Source organism: Nerophis lumbriciformis, linkage group LG05 (assembly GCF_033978685.3).
Source record: "Nerophis lumbriciformis linkage group LG05, RoL_Nlum_v2.1, whole genome shotgun sequence".
In the NCBI taxonomy this organism is placed as follows: Eukaryota; Metazoa; Chordata; class Actinopteri; order Syngnathiformes; family Syngnathidae; genus Nerophis; species Nerophis lumbriciformis.
This window is the reverse complement of record NC_084552.2, coordinates 51,307,923-51,330,313: the sequence shown is the minus strand read 5'-3', so window position 1 is coordinate 51,330,313 and position 22,391 is coordinate 51,307,923. Positions and strand designations below refer to the sequence as shown.

General features: G+C 42.1%; 1 protein-coding gene across 3 annotated transcripts in view; it reads right to left on the bottom strand.

Annotated features, from left to right (window-relative positions):
• gnptab (N-acetylglucosamine-1-phosphate transferase subunits alpha and beta) overlaps window positions 1–21,849 on the bottom strand; it is a 29,433-nt gene extending 7,584 nt beyond the window's left edge. For 2 of the 3 annotated variants that reach the window (XM_061959554.1, XM_061959556.1), the window contains exons 1-15: window positions 21,559–21,849; window positions 15,726–15,811; window positions 15,531–15,650; window positions 15,404–15,454; window positions 15,122–15,324; window positions 14,961–15,025; window positions 13,041–13,175; window positions 5,666–5,827; window positions 5,417–5,596; window positions 3,626–3,796; window positions 3,436–3,559; window positions 3,072–3,287; window positions 2,116–2,993; window positions 359–558; window positions 65–284 (exon numbers count right to left, since the gene is read on the bottom strand). In XM_061959554.1, the coding sequence (XP_061815538.1) occupies window positions 65–284; window positions 359–558; window positions 2,116–2,993; window positions 3,072–3,287; window positions 3,436–3,559; window positions 3,626–3,796; window positions 5,417–5,596; window positions 5,666–5,827; window positions 13,041–13,175; window positions 14,961–15,025; window positions 15,122–15,324; window positions 15,404–15,454; window positions 15,531–15,650; window positions 15,726–15,811; window positions 21,559–21,720 (2,973 nt within the window). In that variant the 5' untranslated portion in view covers window positions 21,721–21,849. The remainder of the gene's footprint in view (window positions 1–64; window positions 285–358; window positions 559–2,115; window positions 2,994–3,071; window positions 3,288–3,435; window positions 3,560–3,625; window positions 3,797–5,416; window positions 5,597–5,665; window positions 5,828–13,040; window positions 13,176–14,960; window positions 15,026–15,121; window positions 15,325–15,403; window positions 15,455–15,530; window positions 15,651–15,725; window positions 15,812–21,558) is intronic. The other variant, XM_061959555.1, reaches the window with a different exon arrangement.
• Between the last annotated feature and the right edge of the window lie 542 nt (window positions 21,850–22,391).

The following is a 22,391-nucleotide window of genomic DNA, read 5'->3' as shown; positions in this document are numbered from 1 at the left end:
CGACCAAATGCATATGATTTACATCGTACATCGTGCAACCCAAACTTTTACTCCATGTCGTCACCTGAAGGCTGAGCGGCAGCTCGTGGATCCTTGTGGCGAGGGTCCGAATCTCGCGGTCTGACAAAATGCCGGAGTGGTCGGTGTCGATGTCGTCAAACACCTCCGAGACATTAAGCTGCTGCTGAGTGCTCATCAGGAAGTAAAAGTAGGAAAAGGCAAACTGCATGTCTTCCGGGTGGCGCACACGGTGAGCAGACGTCCTGTCAAACTCATCTGGGAATCTGTGGACAAAAGAGGCGTGTCTTAAGAGGTCGGCCCCTCAAGGAAGGTCCCCGCCAGAAGCTCCAACACTCACATGTCCTGCAGCTCTTGCATGACCAGCCTGTCAATCATATGGGGCATGTGTGCTGGGACCTTGCGGGACGCAAAGCCAAACTGGCGGTTCAGCAGCTTGTTGACGTGGCGCAGCGAGTCGGCAAACGTGTCCAGTAGCTTCCGGCCGGCGGCATCGCTGTCTGTGTCGTACGTCAGTGCCGTCTGCAGGCGCTCTTCTTCCTGTTTCGAACAAGATGCAACTTTATGTAACATTACATTTAAATAGGAACAGCGTTTCCAACTGAAAGGTAATGTATTTGTGGTGGCAGTGGCGTGGCCAGGCACCGGTATCAAGATGACGTCATCATATGATTTGCATAATTGGCTATGATGCAGATACTGTATTTCTAAAACAAAGTTATACATATATTTAAAGACATATAGAGTACAGGCCAAAAGTTTGGACACACTTTCTCATTCAATGCGTTTTCTTTGTTTTCATGACTATTTTACATTGTAAATTGTCACTGAAGGCATCAAAACTATGAATGAACACATGTGGAGTTATGCGCTCTGATTACTGCGTTGCACACTCTTGTCATTCTCTCGATGAACTTCAAGAGGTAGTCACCTGAAATTGTTTTCACTTCACAGGTGTGCTTGAAGCTCATCGAGAGAATGCCAAGAGTGTGCAAAGCAGTAATCAGAGCAAAGGGTGGCTATTTTGAAGAAACTAGAATATAAAACATGTTTTCAGTTATTACACCTTTTTTTGTTAAGTACATAACTAGCTATATATTATATAACACCCAGAAACGCCGCCGGCTTCGCTGAGCCTGAGCTCATCTAAGATGGACTGATGCAAAGTGCAAAAGTGTCTGACGAGTCCACATTTCAAATTGTTTTTGGAAACTGTGGACGTTGTGTCCTCCAGACTAAAGAAGAAAAGAACCATCCGAATTGTTATAGGCGCAAAGTTCAAAAGCCAGCATCTGTGATGGTATGGGGGTGTATTAGTGCCAAAGGCATGGGTAACTTACACATCTGTGAAGGAGCCGTTAATGCTGAAAGGTACATACAGGTTTTGGAACAACATATGTTGCCATCCATGCAACGTCTTCTTCATGGACACCCCTGCTTATTTCAGCAAGACAATGCCAAGCCACATTCTGCACGTGTTACAACAGCGTGTCTTCTTAGTAAAAGAAGAATTCCACCTAAAAAGCTTCAAAAATTGGACTCCTCAGTTCCCAAACATTTACTGAGTGTTGTTAAAAGGAAAGGCCATGTAATACAGTGGTAAAAATGCCTCTGTGCCAACTTTTTTGCAATGTTTTGCTGCCATTAAAATGTAAGTGAATGATTATTTGCAAAAAAATATATATGTTTCTCCTTTTGAACATTAAAAATCTTTGCAGTGTATTCAATAATATAAGTTGAAAAGGATTTGCAAATCATTGTATTTTGTTTTTATTTACGATTTAAACAACGTGCCAACTACACTGGATATATATATATATATATATATATATATATATATATATATATATATATATATATATATATATATATATATATATATATATACCCATCTAAAACATAATGTCAAAAGAATGTTAGCCAATAGTTCTCCCTTGGTTAGATAATCAAACGTAGAACTAACGTTTAGAGAACACGTGCATTCATGAATTACCCACGTTCTAATCATGATGCATTGGTGAATTTATCTATTTCCCCACCTCTCGTTTTAGACGTAGATTATAAATCATAATATGACCCCTTAAAGGCTACACTTACCTCCAGTAGGTCTTGGAAGTACTTCTTCTTCTCCCAGGGCAGGAAGCCTCTGTCAGCAGGGACAAAGTGTTGGAGCCGCCTACCCACTGGAGCAGCAGCAGGGGTCTCTGCCTGACCCTCAGTGGTCTTGACTTTGGTAATTCGACTCAGTAGCTTAGAGGTTTTAGGCCGTTCCACAGCGGGAAGAACAGGATGCAAGTCCTCAACAGGAACTGGAATGAAATGACTGTTACGTTTGTCTTGTCCATCTATGATCCCCTCATTATCTTTCCGAGTTGTCGCCTGCTGGGATCTGAGCAGCTGAGCCTTGGTGATGTTGTACCCCTTTAAGGTAATATCTCCCCTGAGAAGTTTCTCAGCCAGCTTCTGAAGATCGCTACGCACAGCAGTTGGCAGGAGCGACTCGTTGACTGCGGGAACTTCGATGATGGACTGAAGTTCGTTGGGTTGCCTCATTTGGATCTGAGGACCCCGTTTGTCTTCGGGTATGTCTGAAAACAAGAACGGCGGTTCTGTGGTCGTGGTGGGCTTTGGGCTGAAACTGTCCTTGCTGGTCTGGGACTTGTTAGCTTGAGGTAGCTGACGTGTGTCGACAGCCACGTTGAAGCTCATGGTAAACGCTGTGTTGTCCTCTTGTTGGAAGGTGAGGTTGTACTGGATCTGAGTGGCATTGTAGTTGGCGTTGAGCAGCAGGTGAATGGTTTTCCACTTGTTGGCCACAGAGGTGTGCCGCACCACCGCGTTGTCTGTGACGTGGGCCTCGGAGATCCGGTGAGCCAGCCTTTCAAAGCCAAAATAAGGTCTGATCTCTCCTACTGGGAGGGTGTACAAACTCTGGTTGCTCAGCAAAGTGACGCGGTGCAGCTCGCTGAAGTGGTCTGCAGCATAGATCAATAAAATCAGCCTGATAATGAAACAATTCTGAGCAGAATCGCTAATATTTGCTTCAATGTCACCTGTGCCGCAGTCGCCCACGTCGTAGCCGCAGGAGAGAACGTTGCAGGCTTGGTCGCAGAATTTGTCCGCCAGCCAGGAGGTGGCGCAACCTTGATTACAGTACGAGGCTCCACTTGGGCCACCTAGCCCACCGGCAAACTGCCACAACGGCCCCCCAGGTCCACCGGGTCCCCCAGCACCGATTCCACCTGCAAACCTGCTGCTCCCTGCAGTCCCTTATAGAAAAAATAGCCATGATGCGTATGACGTTATAAAAGGACTAAAATACTCAAGAATTTTTTTTTTCCAGAAAGCCAGAACCACTCTGAACTCACACTATAATGAATGTATTTTATCCTTTAACGCCATATAAAATGTCTTTACCTGTGCAGTCTCCTCCATCCCAGTCACAAGCAGAGTTGTTGCACGCTTTGTCGCAGTAGCCGTCTTTAATCCAGGATCCCGGACAACCCTCGGCACAGTTGGGAACAGGCCAGGTGAGATACACCTGCAGGGAAGCGAGAGATGGTTGTCCACGTAAAGGTGGTACAGTATATGAATTTATTGCGATTACCTTCTGTCCTTTGGAATGGCTGTAGAAATCATCCGGCCATACATCTTTGCCAAACATGACATCATCGTTGAGGTAGATGAACTTCTGCGAGAGCCCCGGGATGCGGTGGATGTGGCTCTCGATAGCGGGTGAGCTGAAGGTGGGAAGGTGGCTGTTGTTCAAGAAGATCTCCTGACGTTGAAAGTAGGGGTGTTCAGATCAGGGTTTTATGTCGAGCAATCATATGTAATTAAGGGGCTGTTTGCAACTTGCTTAAAAGTTACATTTATTAAACCACAATATAGCAAGAACACCACTGGATAGCTTATGTTACCATTAGCAGTTACATCGAACATTATATTTTAAATGACTATATTGTTCACACTAAAACTTGCTTGTCTGAGGTTCAGGCTTGTCAGTCACCGCTGCCTTGTTTACACGAACACACCTGCAGCATGTGCACACACCCAAAATCAGTCCAAGAGAAGCAGCTTATAATTTGCAGTCATGTTGTTAGTATCGCCGTCTGGATTGATCCCTCCTATTTACAATGAAGCTTTAGCGGTTTGAACGGTTTTTAGCTTCCTGTGTCATCCTGCTCAGTGTGTGCGTGTGTAGTAGGGTGCACAAAAATCGATTCAATTCCAAATTGCGACTCTTATTCATCTCGATTCTATATTGATTCATAATTAAAAAAAAAAAAAAAAAAAAAATTAAATTAAATATTTTTCTTACATAACTATTTAAAAAATGTTTGTTGGCCATCTCCATGCAACCAGAAGGAGCTTTTCTAACCTGTAACCTGCTTTAAGTAATTAATAATCATACTAAATAATACATTGCAAAAATGTGTTTGAATCAAGAATCAATTCTGAATCGAATCGTCACCCTAGGAATCGGATCGAATCGTTAGGTGCCCAATAATTTACACTCCTAGTAACTATTCCTTTTACTCCAGTCTTCCAGTGATAATGGTACGTGGAGGAGAATTTGTGCATTTTTTTAGTATCTTTCAAGCGTCTTCGCACTGTGGATAGATGTGGATGCCAGCTTGCTCTCAGTGTGTGTAAGAAAGAATGAGCAAATGTAATTGTGTCTCCCAGAGCATGCATCCCGTTTGAGGGGATATTTTACATGAGTACAATCTAATGTAAACAATGGGACACAGTCGCCGTAAGTATCGGCTGGACTCGTCAGCTCAGCAGTTTAAAAATAGGCTCCAACCGGTGATCGAACCCAGTACTGCTGTCTTTCACGACCAGCACTAATGCTTTGCGCAGTGGCAATCTTGAAGTAAATTTGCCATTATTTTCTTATAAATGATGAAGCAGAAAAGAAATATGGATATGTTTGCGTTAAATTTCATATGAAGTGCCCAGTCGTTCATTAATTTACATTTTATATGAAGTGAAGTGTGAATTGAATTATATTTATATAGCTCTTTTCTCTAGTGACTCAAAGCGCTTTACATAGTGAAACCCAATATCTAAGTTACATTTCAACCAGTGTGGGTGGCACTGGGAGCAGGTGGGTAAAGTGTCTTGCCCAAGGACACAACGGCAGTGACTAGGATGGCGGAAGCGGGGATCGAACCTGCAACCCTCAAGTTGCTGGTACGGCCACTCTACCAACCGAGCTATACCGCCCTATATGCAGGCAAAACGGAGACCCCCACAGATTGCATGGCCCTACTCACAGCGTGTGATATAGGGCTACCCTGGTTAAAAGTAAAAGGTTATAATAAAACCCAATAAGTGTAAAGCACTCGTCAGGCTCACTGGTCTTGTGAAAGTTTGACGGTTTCGATTGTACCTGATGTGTGACAACTGAAACGCGAGGGTTATCCAGGTTGAGCCAAGAGGGAATCTGCCCGTTAGTGACGATGAAGACGTGTCGCACCCAGGGAGCGTGTCTCTCCACGGAGCGCAGAGAATAGCGCAGCTCCTCGTTGTCCTCGAAGCGGCTGGCTGAGACGTCTTCATCCTGCTTGGACTGGACAGTCAAATATTGACGGCATGTTGGAAAGACTCTTTAAAGTTTGCCGGCCCGATTTTTCGTTACCTGCGAGATAGCGGTCAGGTCCCAGAAGAGGTAGGCGGGGCTAATGGTGAGCTCCTTCCCGTCCAATGTCAGGTTCTTCTTGGCCTTTTGCATGAGATCAGTAAAGTCCTGCGGGCTTTTCAGGTGGAGCAGAGCGATGCTGGCCTCCGAGTACAACTCAAACTGAAAAGGACACAATTAAAGTTACACTTTTGAAAAAAATGTATTGTGTTTATTTCTATACAACTATCAAGTAAGTCATTGTAGTGTCTTTCTTTGATCACATTCAATGAGTGAAAAGCAGTGTGTTGAATTAAACATGGTGTTCATTTTCTAACTTTGAGACGGACAAGCAATGAAGAGAAGTGTGTGTGGTTGTATTTGGATTGGAAACTATGTGATGTCATCAAGACCACACATAGCGTGTGTGTGTGTGAGCGTGCGTGTATGAGTGTGCTACCCTTCCCCTCCCATCAAGAAGCGCTTGCCGCTTTTCTCACTCCATCATCGAATGTCTAACATGAGCTGCTACCTCCTCCACTCGCCTCCTTTTTCGGCCAGGATCAGTTGGGTCTCATACGGGCCCGGATCACATTGCATCTCTATTATAGCTCTAAGCGCAGGCTCCGTCGTGAGCCAGTGTAAACAGTCTTACGCACACACACACACGCACACGCACACGCACACGCACACGCACACACAAGTACACAAACGAGGCAAACAGCACACACAACACCTCACAGCACAATTAAGGTACACATTATATACACACACGATTCACACGAGGTACACACTTAAACAAAATATGAATATGCATTTGTTTATTTGTGGTGGCCACAGATACATTTGGACCGTCACAGAAAAAACTTTTTTAATGGCTTGCCCTCACTCACAAACACATTATAATGGGACTGTCTCAGTGACTTGTAGTTACAATTCTGTACAGTAGATGACATTGTTACTCTGCATAGTCATAGGCAGATGGAAGGCAATTTGCAAATGATAGCCAACAACTGGTTTGACAAACAGACAGATGGTTATTAAACAGAACTTGTAACCTGCCTGGTTCCGCCCCCTCCACTGTGCCCGGGAATTGAACTAGAGTCCGCAGATTGAGAGACGAGTGTCGAGCTGTCAGCGCATCTCTTAAGGCGCGAGGCAGGGGTGTTTACTTTACATTAGGGCTGTCCCAATCCTATATTGATATCGGATTATATTGCCTTGAATGTTAAATCTCTGATACAAGCAGTCCTGCAGCCTGTTTACTTGTGCTAAACTGGAAAGCCATTTAACATCTAAATGTCCTCCAATAAGCACACATGGTTGGTATTTTCTTCTATATTAGTCAAGTCATCTACAAAATGTAAACATGGTAGGTTATAGGCTAATAGGAGTTAGAAGCTACACAACAACTAAGCAGACAATAGCACACAAGCTAGACATACGCGATAAGTGTCCTTAATTGAACGATATTGCAGTCTAAAACAGCACATTTGTCAATATAAACAAGTATTTAAATAATAATAGTTGCATATTACTTAAACATACAAAGTCTCCAAGGTAAAAGCGTATTAGAAAGTATCCAGTAGCAAATATGTCCACATCATTCAATTTACTGCATCATGAATAGGGTTGCAGCTATTGATTATTTTAGTAATCAGGAAATCTATCGATTAGTTTTTCAATTAATAAACAACAACAACAACAACGAACTATCATTATATGTGGGTAACAACGACAAGGCGCTAACAATAAACACATATTTTAAAAAGTGCACGCAAGGCATGCTGGTTACTCCGGCAGCAACCTTCGTCGACACTAAACTATAGCGAGGTATGAGTGTATGTATGTAGTAGAGATGCGCGGTTTGCGGGCACAACCGCGGAGTCCGCGGATTATCCGCGGATCGGGCGGATGAAATTTAAAAAAATTTGATTTTATCCGCGGGTCGGGTCGGGTCGGGCGGTTGAAATAAAAAAAAATTAGATTTTAAATAGATTCAGGCGGGTGGCAGTTAAACCAATTCGGAAATATATATACATAGTTAAATGTTGTTACCCACATACGAAAAACGAGCAGGCACCTGCTGCATATGCCACAACAGAAGAAAAAAAAAAAAAGAGATGGACACTTTTACGGAGCGGAGAAGGGACGCCTCGCCGGGGTCCGGGACCGAGGCCCCTTCCCCCGAGAGGGCCCCACCGGGAGCCGTAGCTGAGGCGATCCGCGAGAAGGGCCCGACGCACGTCCAGGGTCACCACCGCGCCCACCGCACCGACACCCCGCCTCGTCCGCCTTCGCCGCGGCCGGCGTCACACGCAGCAGGTAAGCAGCTTACCTGCCCGCCACCCCCGTGGCCGGGGGCTCGTAACAGGGGTCACTCCGCGCGCTCCGCCCGCGCAGCTTACCTGCCCGCCACCCCTGTTGCCGGGGGCGCGTAACAGGGGTCACTCCGCGCGCAGTGCACTCACGAAAGGGGTGGGGCTCACCCTGGTTGATATAGACAGCAGGACGGTGGCCATGGAAGTCGGAACCCGCTAAGGAGTGTGTAACAACCCACCTGCCGAATCAACTAGCCCTGATAATGGATGGCGCTGGAGCGTCGGGCCCATACCCGGCCGTCGCCGGCAGCGAGCCATGCTTGGAGGTGCGCTCAGCGCGGCTCCCATATGATTGCGCACTGGTGTGCGTCTGGGTCGTGACAGCGTGGCACGCGAATGTCTGTGCTGCATTGGATCAGTCTCCTTTCTTTAACAGGCAAAAGCTTTATAACCTCACTAATGCCTTGCATCGTCTATATTAGATATATAACAACGGGCGGGTGCGGTTCTGATCAAATGTTACATCGGGTGGATGGCGGATGGTTGACGACTTTCTGATGCGGTTGCGGATGAAATAATTGCCTATCCGCGCATCTCTAGTATGTAGGTATGTGTTTTAGGCGGCACGCACGCACGCGCTGCTGTACAAAATTAAACCAACACCCAAAATTCAATAACGTCATGTTTTCTTGTTATATAAAGTTTAAAAGGTAGATGGAAGGTTTTTTTAGGTGTAAAGAAAATTGATCCACTTTCTGTACATTATACAATACAATCATCCCTGACCAGATCCCACTTCAAAGTTTGCATGTTCACGCTATCTCAGACAATTTTTTAAAACATATTCTAGGCCTAAATTAAACATTTTCAAACATAAAATGGCTAAACTAAAAATATGAATACTACAGTATTATTGGCAACTAAAGGAGACCAAACCAATCAGAGAACGCTGTTTGGTATCAGGGCCACTAATAGGCATTACTATATCAGATTAAACGAGTGTAAAGGTGACACAAGGGTGTTATTTCATGTCTATAGGGCTTTCAAAATGATAAAATCTGTATTTAGAAGATAATAAAACAGTTTTGTATGCTTTAGCTATGTACGGTAAATATTTGATTTCTAATGAATAATTCAGACTTGGTGGACATTCCTTTGCGACAGTCAGCCCTGGATCCAATTAACAGCGATAAACAAGGGATTACTGTAAATGGATCATTTGAATTAAATCGTTAAAGGCTCAGTTTTTCCAATAAGTGTACGTATGTACAACTTGTATTTTAAGATGCATTTAAAATACCGTATGTAGAATATTGCAATATATTGCAAAACTGTATTGTCTCGCAACTCAAATACCGTAACACGTGGTAAATTCCTTGCAAATACCCAGCCCTAGTACACAGTGCACACAAACGGTACAAACACGTAACACATTTTCGACAAGCCTATCCAACACAAAATAAAATGAAAAGGTAAACAAACACATCAACAAGCATGCGGGCGGCGCAGGAGGGTCTTTCATCACCATGGCGCTTGGTGCAATAGCAGCTATAAATATGGGCCATCTCTCAGCACTGAGCCTCTCCTACACTCTGTGCCCATCATCATCATCCATCTTTCACAGAATCAGCCTGGCGACACCAGGAAACACCACTTGGCTGCCCCACACCGTCCCGCCCATGCTAAAATGCCCAAAGGGTGGGCTAGCGCTGCTTGGACCTTGGCGTGGAACAAACAGGTAAGGTCAGGAGTTGGCACAAGCGGTTGAAAATGGGGGAAAGGATGACCTTCCAGTGGCGCCGCTCCACTCCAAACAGTTGTAAAACTAACTCCTGTTATGGTAGCTTAGGTAACGTCCCCACGGCTGCTATCACATGACATTAAAACCTGGAGACAAGAGTGACAACTGCGCCTCGATGGACATGCTGTTAATCTACATGTCATCACGCACATAGAAGATCCTTCTTTAGTTTTTACTCTACTAATGACAGCATTATTCTGCAAGACATGGCGGGACACACACAGTAGGTGTAGTGAAATTAACCTCTGCATTTGACCCATCTCCTTGTTCACCGGCTGGGAAGTGAGGGGAGCAGTGAGCAGCAGCGATGGCCACGCCCGGGAATCATTTTGGTGATTTAACCCGCAATTCCAACCCTTGATGCTGAGTGCCAAGCAGGGAGGTAATGGGTCCTATTTTTATAGTCTTTGGTATGACTCGGCCGGGGTTTGAACTCACGACCTACCGATCTGACAATCATTGGTACTTTAACTTTTTTTTATTTTTTATTTTTTTATTTTTTTACAATACAACGCCACAGACATCCAAGGATGATAACGCAATCAGAACACAACTGTGAGGAAAACGTCAGACTGATTAAGATCCATTCTAATGACGAAACCATTAAGAAATTCCTGACCATGTCCTTTTTGGGAAGGTCTGAGCACAAAAAATAACCATTCCATAACATTTCTGCTTCTGCAGAGCAAGATATAGACCAGTAATCTGACTGGCCTGCCGTCTGCGCTAATCGATTTTTCCGGCATTTTACTGGTCGGCTCACTAATAGTCTGCCGGATCGCTCATTAGTCACATTCCTCTCCACTCCAAATAAAAAGCAGAGTTCTTATTGGAGAAAATTATTAGATGCACCACGCAGAGTTTTAAAAAAAGGGAGCTCTTTATTCCGGTCACAACATAACTATATCAAAAAAACTCCCATCCAAGAAAGAGGAGACATTTGGGAAGAGCTTTTCCCTGGATTGCATTCCTGTATATTGTTAAAAAAACAAAAAAAACAAGATAATTTCTTAGAGGCCGCCTGAGGGCGACACCTTGTGGTAGAGACTTAAAACTCTACCAATGCCAAGGGATGTTGTTTGCAATGTGCAACTCTGCCATCTGCTGGAGTTCTGTTTCTTAGGTGAACGTCAGTGTGGTCAGGAGGATCAGCATAATCATGCTAAACAAAACCCTAATAATGATAATGTAACATAAGTATTAATATTTGCCCAGTGATGTGTGTCCTAAATATATTTTCTGTGTTCTTGGGGCATTTAATCGATTGCAACTTGACTGTTCAGTTTGTCCGAAAGGGGCCCTAGTATACAAAACCAACTCTTACTTACTGTTTGTACCTGTTTCCGTGTATTTGGGATCCCCATAAGTCCCAAAAATGTGAAACATGGAGGCATGGCAGATATTTATAAAACAAATATTTCCTTCTAGCTTTAGTTACGTCAGCGGATAGCTCCATAATATGGTAGAAATGTATCCAAAGAGCTTTGCGTGAGGCTGCCATTTTTATTCAGGTGTAGTCCAAAACGATGGTAAATAAGTGCCTTCTTTTTTTTCTCTGGCTCGTACATACACATGCATGCTAAAATCTTCCGCTACTGCCATTTCAAATACAAAGAAGTGTATAATTCCTAATGTATATCTGTCAGGAGACTCCATATGGAAGCACTAAAAGCTACAACATGGCTGACGGGGAGAAGACGCAGTTGAAAGGGGCTTGGCTTGGAGGACTTCGGCAAATTATTAAGACAGTACATTCTGAGGAGACAGTCAGAAAGGCGGCTTAAAGATGGTCTGTAAAACATAATCTAAGCACAATGTTGACCAAAGCATCACTAAGCATCCCTCTCACGCCATGCACAACACTGCGGCGGCCCTGAGTAGCTCCTTCAGCATTAGACTGTTACATCCACAGAGCAGGAAGGAGAGCTACAGCAGGTCATTTCTACCTACAGCCATAAGATTTTAAAACACACTTACGTGATTAGCGTACTGTGATCTGCTTTTTTCTTGGTGTGCAATATGGGTGTTATGATAGTGTTTTTGTTTTAAAAGAGTCATATTCTGATTTTTTTCTACATCTAAACACTTCCTTGTGGTCTACATAACATATAATAGTGGTTCTTGGGTCAAAATTATGCACAGATAATTTTTTGGACCATCTTCAAGCCGTTTTCTGACCGTTTCTTCAGGATACGCCGTTTTGTGTGCAGTCTTATTTACGTGCCTACACTTTGACTATATCTTTTCCTCGTCAGCCATGTTGAAATTTTTAGCGCTTTCATATCAGGTCTACTGACAGATATAAATTACAACTGTACACTACTTTGTATTAGAATTGGCAATAGCAGAGGATGCATGTGCATGTATGAGCCAGTCTGCCCCACAACAAGAGAATAGAGAAAAAAGAAGGAGCTTATTGACTACAACGTCGGACTATAATGGTGGACTCGCGCTAAGCTCTTTAGGTAAATCTTTACCATATATGGAGCTATCCGCCTACGTCACGTTAGACAAACAACAAGTTGTGCAAATTCCAAATAGCTCGCATAAAGGAAGGCAAGATTGTTTTATAAATATCTTTGCCACGCCTCAATGGTTTGATTTCACATTTTCAAGACTTATTCAGATCCCAAATACACCTCTTTAATAATGATCTATACATAGTGCAACCGTTAGTGGGCAATATGTATTATTTACCGTATTACTCATTTTTAGTTTTCATTACGTTTCATAAACAGTTTTGCTCAATAAAGTGATCGTTGGAATTCCTGTCCTCCTTAAAGTATCTTGACAGATGTTACAATAATTGAACAATGTTGACACATTGTTTTATCTGTTAAAGCCGCTTGATGTCACCTGTCTCACAGTTGCATTGCAAAATCCCACAGAACAAATTATGTGTTTATTTTGTTTAGAGTTCAGATTGGATTTTATTTTGTGTGCGGCATTGATTAGCTGTGCGCAGAGGACACGTGAGCAATGTGCAACTGTGCATGCGCGCACTTTCGAGGGAACTTTGGTACTAATGACCTAAACCAGAGGCATTTGGAAAAGGAAGATTAGAAAGACAGGCTGGCAAATTTCCCCCCTTACATTACTGCAAATCTTTTTTCTATAAAAAAAAAAAAAGGGCCACTAACAGAAATGAGCGAGGTACCACTGCATACAAAAACACACCACTTTTAAATGATGTGTGTAAAGCCTTTCCAGTATTTTTTCAGGACACATTTGATATGGTAATACAACAAACAAATATTTGTAAAAGACATCTTACCTGCTTTATCTTGTCGGTGACAAAGGAGGGTAGTTTGGCTCGCAACTGCTCCGTCTCCTTGAAGGACCCTGGGAAGCCGCTGAGGTAGGCCAGCGTCTGCATGCGGATCAGACCTGGAGCCTCTTTGTCTGTCGTCTGGATATGAAGACCACGAGGAGGCCATGATTAAATGCTGACATTTTTTATAGATCGCGTGACAATTGAAAACTAACCAATAGCAATATAGCCTAAAATCTATATCGCAAAATATATTGCAGTCACCTGCGATAACAATATATAACACAATATACACTATATTGCCAAAAGTATTTGGCCACTTGCCTTGACTCACATATCAACTTGAAGTGCCATCCCATTCCTAACCCATAGGGTTCAATATGATGTCGGTCCACCTTTTGCAGCTATTACAGCTTCAACTCTTCTGGGAAGGCTTTCCACAAGGTTGCGAGTGTGTTTATAGGAATTTTCCACCATTCTTCCAAAAGCGCATTAGTGGTCACACACTGATGTTGGTCGAGAAGGCCTGGCTTTAAGTCTTCGTTCTAATTCATCCTAAAGGTGTTCTATCCTGATGGCTGCTGGTTAGCGCCTTGCATGGCAGCTCCCGCCATCAGTGTGTGAATGTGTGTGTGAATGGGTGAATGTGGAAATACTGTCAGAAGCGCTTTGAGTACCTTGAAGGTAGAAAAGCGCTATACAAGTATAACCCATTTATCATTTATTTATTTATTGGGTTCAGGTCAGGACTCTGTGCAGGCCAGTCAAGTTCATCCACACCAGACTCTGTCATCCATGTCTTTATGGACCTTGCTTTGTGCACTGGTGCACAGTCCTGTTGGAAACGGAAGGGGCCCGCTCCAAACTGTTCCCACAAGGTTGGTAGCATGGAATTGTCCAAAATGTTTTGGTATCCTGGAGCATTCAAAGTTCCTTTCACTAAAACTAAAGGGCCAAGCCCAACTCCTGAAAAATAACCCCACACCATAAGTCCTCCAACACCAAATTTCACACTCGGCACACATACTTGCCAACCCTTCCGATTTTCCCGGGAGACTCTCGAATTTCAGTGCCCCTCCCGAAAATCTCCCGGGGCTACCATTCCCCCGAATTTCTCCCGATTTCCACCCGGACAACAATATCGGGGGAGTGCCTTAAAGGCACTGCCTTTAGTGTCCTCTCTCACCTGAAAAGGAGACTATTATATATGTCTCCGTTATCCATAGGTTGATCTATAACCCTTAAAGTAGGCAGGCACGGAGCTATTTCTCAGCGTGTGTTTATTCCAGCCGGCACGTTAATACACTGACACACAACATCCGGATTCCCATTATGCATTGCTTCAAAACTACGGCAAGTAGTAATGTCCAAAAACATAACAGAGACGAAGCAAAAGAACGAAGAAGGGACATGGCGACGACGAGTAAGAAGAAGAAGTACGCTTGCAAGTTCCAAAATAATTGGAAAAAATAATTTCAGTTCATCCAGGACAGCTCGAAGGGGAAGGGGTATGCTGCCTGCAAATTTTGTAGATCAGACTTATTTGTTGAAAATATATAGCGGGGGGTGTATATGAAAGAAACAGAACATTTTCTATTGCTTTTGGTTGGGATTTTATTCAGGTAAACATTTTGGTAACAGACAGACTATATTTTATTTTATTATTTGTTTGTTTTATTTTACTTGGATATTTAAAAGTTAAAATTACATTTACAATGTTAAAGTACATGAGAAATACAAGTTTATTGCATTAGAAAGGGTACACTTGCATTATTATTATGTATTATTTCATTAGAGGTTAATTTGGTCTCAAAATAATGTTGACAATAATATCGCTTATCAGCAATAATTTGTAGGTTAATATATCGTCTAGCAAAATTTGTTAACGACCCAGGCTTAGCTATACCGTGCAATCCTACTCACCAGGTAACATCTGGACACTGAGAATTTCTGGTCTTCCTTGAACGCATCGCTGTAGGCTTTTTCGGCTGCAGGATAAGGATAAATAATATATAATGAGTACAGGAGTAATTTTCCTGAAAAAAAAAACGGTGGGTAAAATGCTAAGCGTTGCTTGTTCTTACCTTCAGACTGAGAATGGAAGACGAGCACGGAGGTGGCGGTGGACGGGTGGACGGGCTTGTTGAGCCGCAGCAGTTCCTTGGCGGCCGAGAGCGAAGGCATCAGAGACGGCAGCTCCTTGACGCTGGCGTTGGCTGGCAGAGCGGGATCCAGCGCCAGCATAGGCGCGACGATACAGTGAGACAGCAGACATTCCAGCTTCGCTCTGTGTAAAGGCGGACCAATACATCCAGGCATGAAGCATTTTTACTAAACTGCAATGACAAGCGGTCATTCCGAATCACCTGTCTTTTGGCTCTTCTGTCGTCTCGCTTGCATTTTTCCCCAGACGTTCCCTGCGTGGAAAAAAATTGCATAATCTGAGAACGCTGAGAAAATAGCAATAATCTGTCTCAGAACGCTGAGCTGTACCTTAGAGCCCGTTGTTCTTCTGCCAGTTTCTCTCTCACGGCCTTCAGTTCTCTCAGCAGTGCCGTGTCGGTGCCATTCACCCATGTGTAGACCACATCAATGGGCATGGGCAGACAGAGCCTAAAAGAGAATGAATTTCGATCTCATCCAAATACCAGCGGGCAGTGCATATTTAAGCATAACATGTCCCCTCACCTGCTTTGAAAGGATTTACCACCCAAGTTGTCCCTGTAGGAGTCAAAAAGGACATGATACTGGTCTCTGCTCCACTCCACTACAACCTGTACGTAGAGAGCAATTAAATCAACACAACAATCCAGAAATATCTGCGTGGAGTTTACCTATGTAAAGTTAGCCCTTCTTACCATTGCAAATCTTAAAATAATAAATTATTTGTGTTATATTTGTGCTGTAAAAATGTTCCTTTGTGTCGTTACGCTTTTTAAAGGGGAACTGCACTTTTTGGGGGAAATTTTGCCTATTGTTCACAATCCTTATGAGAGACAAGAAGTTTTTTGTTTTTTTTAAGCATTCTAACTTGTATAAATTGGCTCGTTCTAGCAATGCAGCAAACGGGAGCAATAAGTCTAAGTCTCTATGTCACTTTAAAAATGCATCCAAAAACGCCAACAGTAATTCATTTACGTTCCGTAACCTGTATAATAACCAAGCTGTAGCAACAATTTTATTGTAAGAGTCAACACTGAGAAACTCTTTTTCTACCGTAGTAACACATCGCCTTGTGGCGGCATGCTATGGCATTAGCTGTAAGATAGCTACTGCGTCAAGAGCAAAACACATCGCAATAGGACAACAATCTGTACTGACCGAAAAACATGAACAATCATATTTCAGTGTATGTAAAGTATTAGCGCACATTTCATTACACTTTTGTTTGTACACAGCTAGCTCAACAGTGTATAGATGTAGTTGTACTAACGATAGCATGATGTGATGCGTGTATCATGATTCAGTTTAGTTCAGTTCCAGTTTATTTTCGAACATGCATACCATACAATTACAATGTAATGCATCACATATTTCCAGTCGTTTCATTACAGCATGTCCGAAAAGTAGAGCTTATTTAATACTACCCCTTTTCATACCACATTGTCAAAACCTACCCAAAACGTGTTCCATTCATTTGTAGTGCAATTTTTTTGTCTATTGTAGTTTTTATGTTACCGTGTAATTATTCATAACCAGTCACCCCAGTCAAAATCTCCCAAACGTGTCTCATTTGTTTGTGCTACAAAATTAATGTCTGACAATTAGTTTTTATGTTGTTTTATCATTGATAACCAACCCCGCTCTCCACCTTTTCAAAATATTCTAGACGTGTCCCATTTGTTTGTGCTGCAATTGTTTTTGTCTGTTATAGTTTTTATGTATTATAATAGTATTTTATTGTTTAGAATGATAAGGAAGGCAAATTTCACACAGGTTTTTCCAGGTACTCCGGCTTTAAGCCACATCCCAAAACACAAACATGCTGGGTTAATTGGAGACTCTGAACTATTCATAGGTGAGAATGTTTCATCTATGTGTGTGCTGTGACTAACTGTAGATCAGTCCAGGGTAGGATTAATAAAAGTACTGATACATTGATACAGTCATGCAAAAAATACATCAATACCTGTGATGTAGTGGTATCAAAATATCACACAACAATATTATCATGGTATTAAGACCACGGTACGATATTACTGTGGTATAGGTAAAAATAAAGGTAAAAAAATTAAAAAAGGCTTAAAAAGTGGCAAGATTGTTTAGGATAAATACACTTACTTTATTGAACACAAACATAATGCTAAAATGTTCTAATTACATTTATCACAACATGTATTCTTAAATGCAGATAATTGTGCAGGAACATCCACTGTTTCAAGCTAAAATATAAAAAAACTTTAAAGTGACAATGTAAACATCCAGTGTAAAAGAATAATGTTGACTTTAGTGTCTTTCCACTTTTACTTTCTGATAAGCAGTGTCTTCCACAGTGGACATTCCTATATCAGTTTAGAAAATGCTGTTTCTCAGAAAAGTTGACAAACAATTTATTTTTTAATAATGTAAATACCTCACAAACTGATGTTTAGCTTCACTGGCTTTGAATATATTTTCTGGGTGATAGTTTATAAGTTGGCGAGTTGTCCAGGGTGTAACCTGCCTTGCGCACGAGTGCTTATAAGCTCTAGCCCGCCCGAGGCATCGAGAGAGACAAGAGGTAGAAAATGAATAGATGGATTGAGGATTTATCAAGTAGTTTTTCAGTTTCCTCATATTTACCCGGGTGGGTGTACGTTTTTCTTTTGGTTATTTCCCTCCGCGCGGTGCGAGGTGAGCGACTGGCTCTGTCGTTTTGGAAACACTTGAGACTTAAGTGGTGCACTTTGCTATGTAGTACAAAGACTTTCTTACCTCCGCCAAAAATGCACAGTTTTCGCCAGGGTTTGTTTGTGTTTGGTAGCAACCTAACTAAACAGTTATGGATGGATTTTGATGACATTTCAGGAAATGTCCAAAAAACTATTTCCTTCATCGACTACGAACACACTTCACTTCCTGCTAACAGCGTTCCACAACCCTCACCTTTCAACCCCTGCGCTGCGCAGAGGATTCTGGGCCATCATGTAGTGTATTTTCAGACCAAAACAACGCTAAAGTTCTAGAAAAAAACTACATAGTACTGTCACGCGTCACAGTATTATTCTGAAGACTTTGAAACTAAAATATTGTGGTATCTACAATACCATTACACCCCTTATACCTATTTTTTGGTATTGTCAGTACCTAACACTTTGTCCTCAGCGAGCCACATCAATTCTCGGTGCTTGAGCACTGAGTCAGCGCTAAAGAGGAATGCCCGCTGGCTGAAAAACAATTATCCAGTGTTTCTATAAATTCACTTATTTGTGGAAGCTTGTCACAAATGTGGGCGCTTTTGGTTCACCCTTGCTCATAAACAAACGATAATGGAAGTGTGTGAATGCGGCATAACTATAGGTGTGTCAGAGAATAAGACGTAGCAAAAATGATCTGGGATGCACTTTAGCCACTTTGTTGCTATATTTAGCAAGTAAGAGGTATATATTAAAAGTCAAAAAAAGGTGTATTTTATGTCACACATTTTTTTTGTTAATCAAATACAAGCAGTCATTTGCTACGTGAGTGAAAGCGTAGATCCGACACCAAAAGCCATGGAGTGTGCATTACCACAGTGTGCAAGCCAACATTATCACTTCCACAAGTGCTAAGAAAACAGGTTAGAGACACTCTTCCGTCAATCTGCAACACTTTGAACACCACTGCTTTACTTATTTCAACAGGAAGGCAAAGTGTGGCCTGCGGGCTATTTGTTGAACACGCCTCTTTTTTATGGCACTTTGTAGAAAAAATAAATAAAAAAACAATAATAATTTTACCATTTTGTAAAAAGGCTGAAATGTAGACACTAATAACGAATATAAAAACACAAAGATGTGTCTTTAAATACATGTTTGGGCTAGCCTATTTAATTAAAAAGGACATTATCATGTCACACTACCACCATCTTGAACAAATATTCAACAATATTGTTTGTTTTATATACTTGAAAGGTCCACACCACTGCTGTTCTTTTTAAATTGTAAAATGGTGAATGGTCTGTATCTATATTGCACTTTACTACACCTGAAATGATACCTAAAGCGCATTCCATTATACATTACATTCATCTATTCACACACATTTACACACGGATGGCGAGGCGCTGACCCTTTAGGAGCAAGGTGGGTGAAGCGTCTTGCCCAAGGACACAACGGCTGTGACTAGAATGGCGGAAGCTTGACTATTGTTATTTATGATCATATTTAGAAGCACAGTAATGCTTGTTTTGATATCCTGGGAGGTTATACAACACTGCTGTTCTTTTTTAAATGTATAGTTACCACTTTGCAGCTCATACTGATATTCAAAAGATGCTGTTGCACAGTGATCTCAAGTACTTGACATTTTTAAACACTTTTCAATAAAGTTTTGAATTTAAAAGTACAAAGGCGTGTTTTTTTTATTGTTATCGTGGTATTGAGTAAGTATTGAGAATTGTGGATATTCCTAGGAATCGGTATCGACTAGTGACATTCTGGTATCGAGACAACCTTCGTCCAGAGTGTGTCACACCAGCTGGGGTAGGCTCCAGCTCCCACGTGATCCTAATGTGGACAAGTGGTATGGGTGCAGTAGTAACGAATATAAAAACACAAAGATTTGTCTTTAAATACATGTTTGGGCTAGCCTATTTAATTAAAAAGGACATTATGATGTCACACTACCACCATCTTGAACAAATGTTAACAATATTATTTGTTTTAACAATATTATTTGTTTTATATACTTGAAAGGTCCACGCCACTGCTGTTCTTTTTAAATTGTAAAATGGTGAATGGTCTGTATCTATATTGCACTTTACTACACCTGAAATGATACCTAAAGCGCATTCCATTATACATTACATTCATCTATTCACACACATTTACACACGGATGGCGAGGCGCTGACCCTTTAGGAGCAAGGTGGGTGAAGTGTCTTGCCCAAGGACACAACGGCTGTGACTAGAATGGCGGAAGCTGGATACAAACGAATAATGTAATGTGGTTGACTATTGTTGTTATTTATGATCATATTTAGAAGCACAGTAATGCTTGTTTTGATATCCTGGGAGGTTATACAACACTGCTGTTCTTTTTTAAATGTATAGTTACCGCTTTGCAGCTCATACTGATATTTAAAAGATGCTGTTGCACAGTGATCTTAAATACTTGACATTTTGAAACACTTTTCAATAAAGTTTTGAATTTAAAAGTACATAGGCTTGTTTTTGTTTTTTTATCGTTATCGTGGTATTGAGAACTGTGGATATTCCTAGGAATCGGTATCGACTAATGACATTCTGGTATCGTGACAACCTTAATCCTAGCATACGTACATCTACATCGATGACGTTTTTAAAACTATCAAAATAAATAGCATATTATAAAAATAATAAAAAATTATTTTAAAAATAAAATATCCATCCATCCATCCATCTTCTACCGCTTGTCCCTTTTGGAGTCGCGGGGGGTGCTGGAGCCTATCTTAGCTGCATTCGGGCGGAAGGCGGGGTACACCCTGGACAAGTCGCCACCTCATTGCAGGGTCTAACAGATAGACAGACAACATTCACACACTAGGGCCAATTTAGTGTTGCCAATCAACCTATCCCCAGGTGCATGTTTTTGGCGGTGGGAGGAAGCCACGCAGTCACGGGGAGAACATGCAAACTAGACACAGAAAGATCCCGAGCCTGGGATTGAACTCAGGACTACTCAGGACCTTCATATTGTGAGGCACATGCACTAACCCCTGTACCACCGTGCTGCCCCACTTTTTTTTAAATGGTAAATGGGTTATACTTGTATAGCGCTTTTCTACCTTCAAGGTACTCAAAGCGCTTTGACACTATTTCCACATTCACACACTGATGGCGGGAGCTACCATGCAAGGCGCTAACCACGACCCATCAGGAGCAAGGGTGAAGTGTCTCGCTCAAGGAACGTGACGAGGTTGGTAGAAGGTGGGGATTGAACCAGGAACCCTCAGGTTGCTGGCGCCACGCCGTCTCCAAAAAATAAAATGAAAACATTAAAAATAAAATAAAAAACAAAAATATCTCTGTCACATAAAATGACTTTACAAGAGTGTGTCACACCAACTGGGGTAGGCTCCAGCTCCCACGTGACCCTACTGTATGGGTGCAGTAGTTGTTAGATATCATTATGAGGAAGGAAGAAAGCATTTAAGTCAACTATTACAGTTCAGAATTCGAAAGAGGAACTTGCTCGAGGCAACGAACACCAAAGAATATATATTAAAGGCGCAAAATAGATGTTTCGTCAAGGTTTGTGCTTAAATGTCCTTTTTCTGAGTGGAGTTTGGCGGGGTGAGCTGTTGGGAGACAAGACTAGGAGACAGCAGCACTTTTACCCAAATGAAGGTTGTTCTCCCTCACCTCTCCGAACTGGAAAGCAGACACAATCATGAGGACGATGCCTCCGAAGCAGAGGTAGAGTCCATAACGGTGGGACAGACAGGTGTACGTCTGCCTCTGGAGCAGCTTGAGCACCGAGTTGACGACTACCATTGCTCTCCTCGGCCAAGCATAGCGCCGCATTCATTAACCAATGGCGAGTTTACGAGAGAATCAACTCAGTAAACATCAGAAGAGAGCCGGACTCGTCAGCTGACCGTCCGCACACATGACAGCCATCCGCTTTGACGCTTCTTCTGCGGCTGTACGGTTTCCTGCCGTCACACCGCTGCTCGTTTTGTCGCCCTCTAGCGGTGGGGAGGATTGATAAAGAATACTCTTCTGCTTTGTTGTTTAACCGCGGATGCGAACCTTATTAGTGCAATACTGCCACCCTGCGGATGTGAATGATCTTCAACTAATGACTTGTATGCCATTATATGTTTTTATTTTATTTTCAATGTTTTTATTTTTCTATAAGAAACATTGAAAAAATGCGTGTTTCCACATTTGTTGTTTGTTTTTTTATTCTATTTTATGTTTAAATCTTCTATCCTCTCACCCAGGCCCGGCCCTAACCAATCTGGCGCCCTAGGCAAGATTTTAGGTGGCGCCCCCCCACATCGGCAGTGAAGTGTATATACTCACAAGAAACCGAATAGCTTTGTCTTTGACCTTTTTTTTTTACTTACAACCAGAGGTGGGTAGTAACGCGCTACATTTACTCCGTTACATCTACTTGAGTAACTTTTGGGATAAATTGTACTTCTAAGAGTAGTTTTACTGCAACATACTTTTACTTTTACTTAAGTATA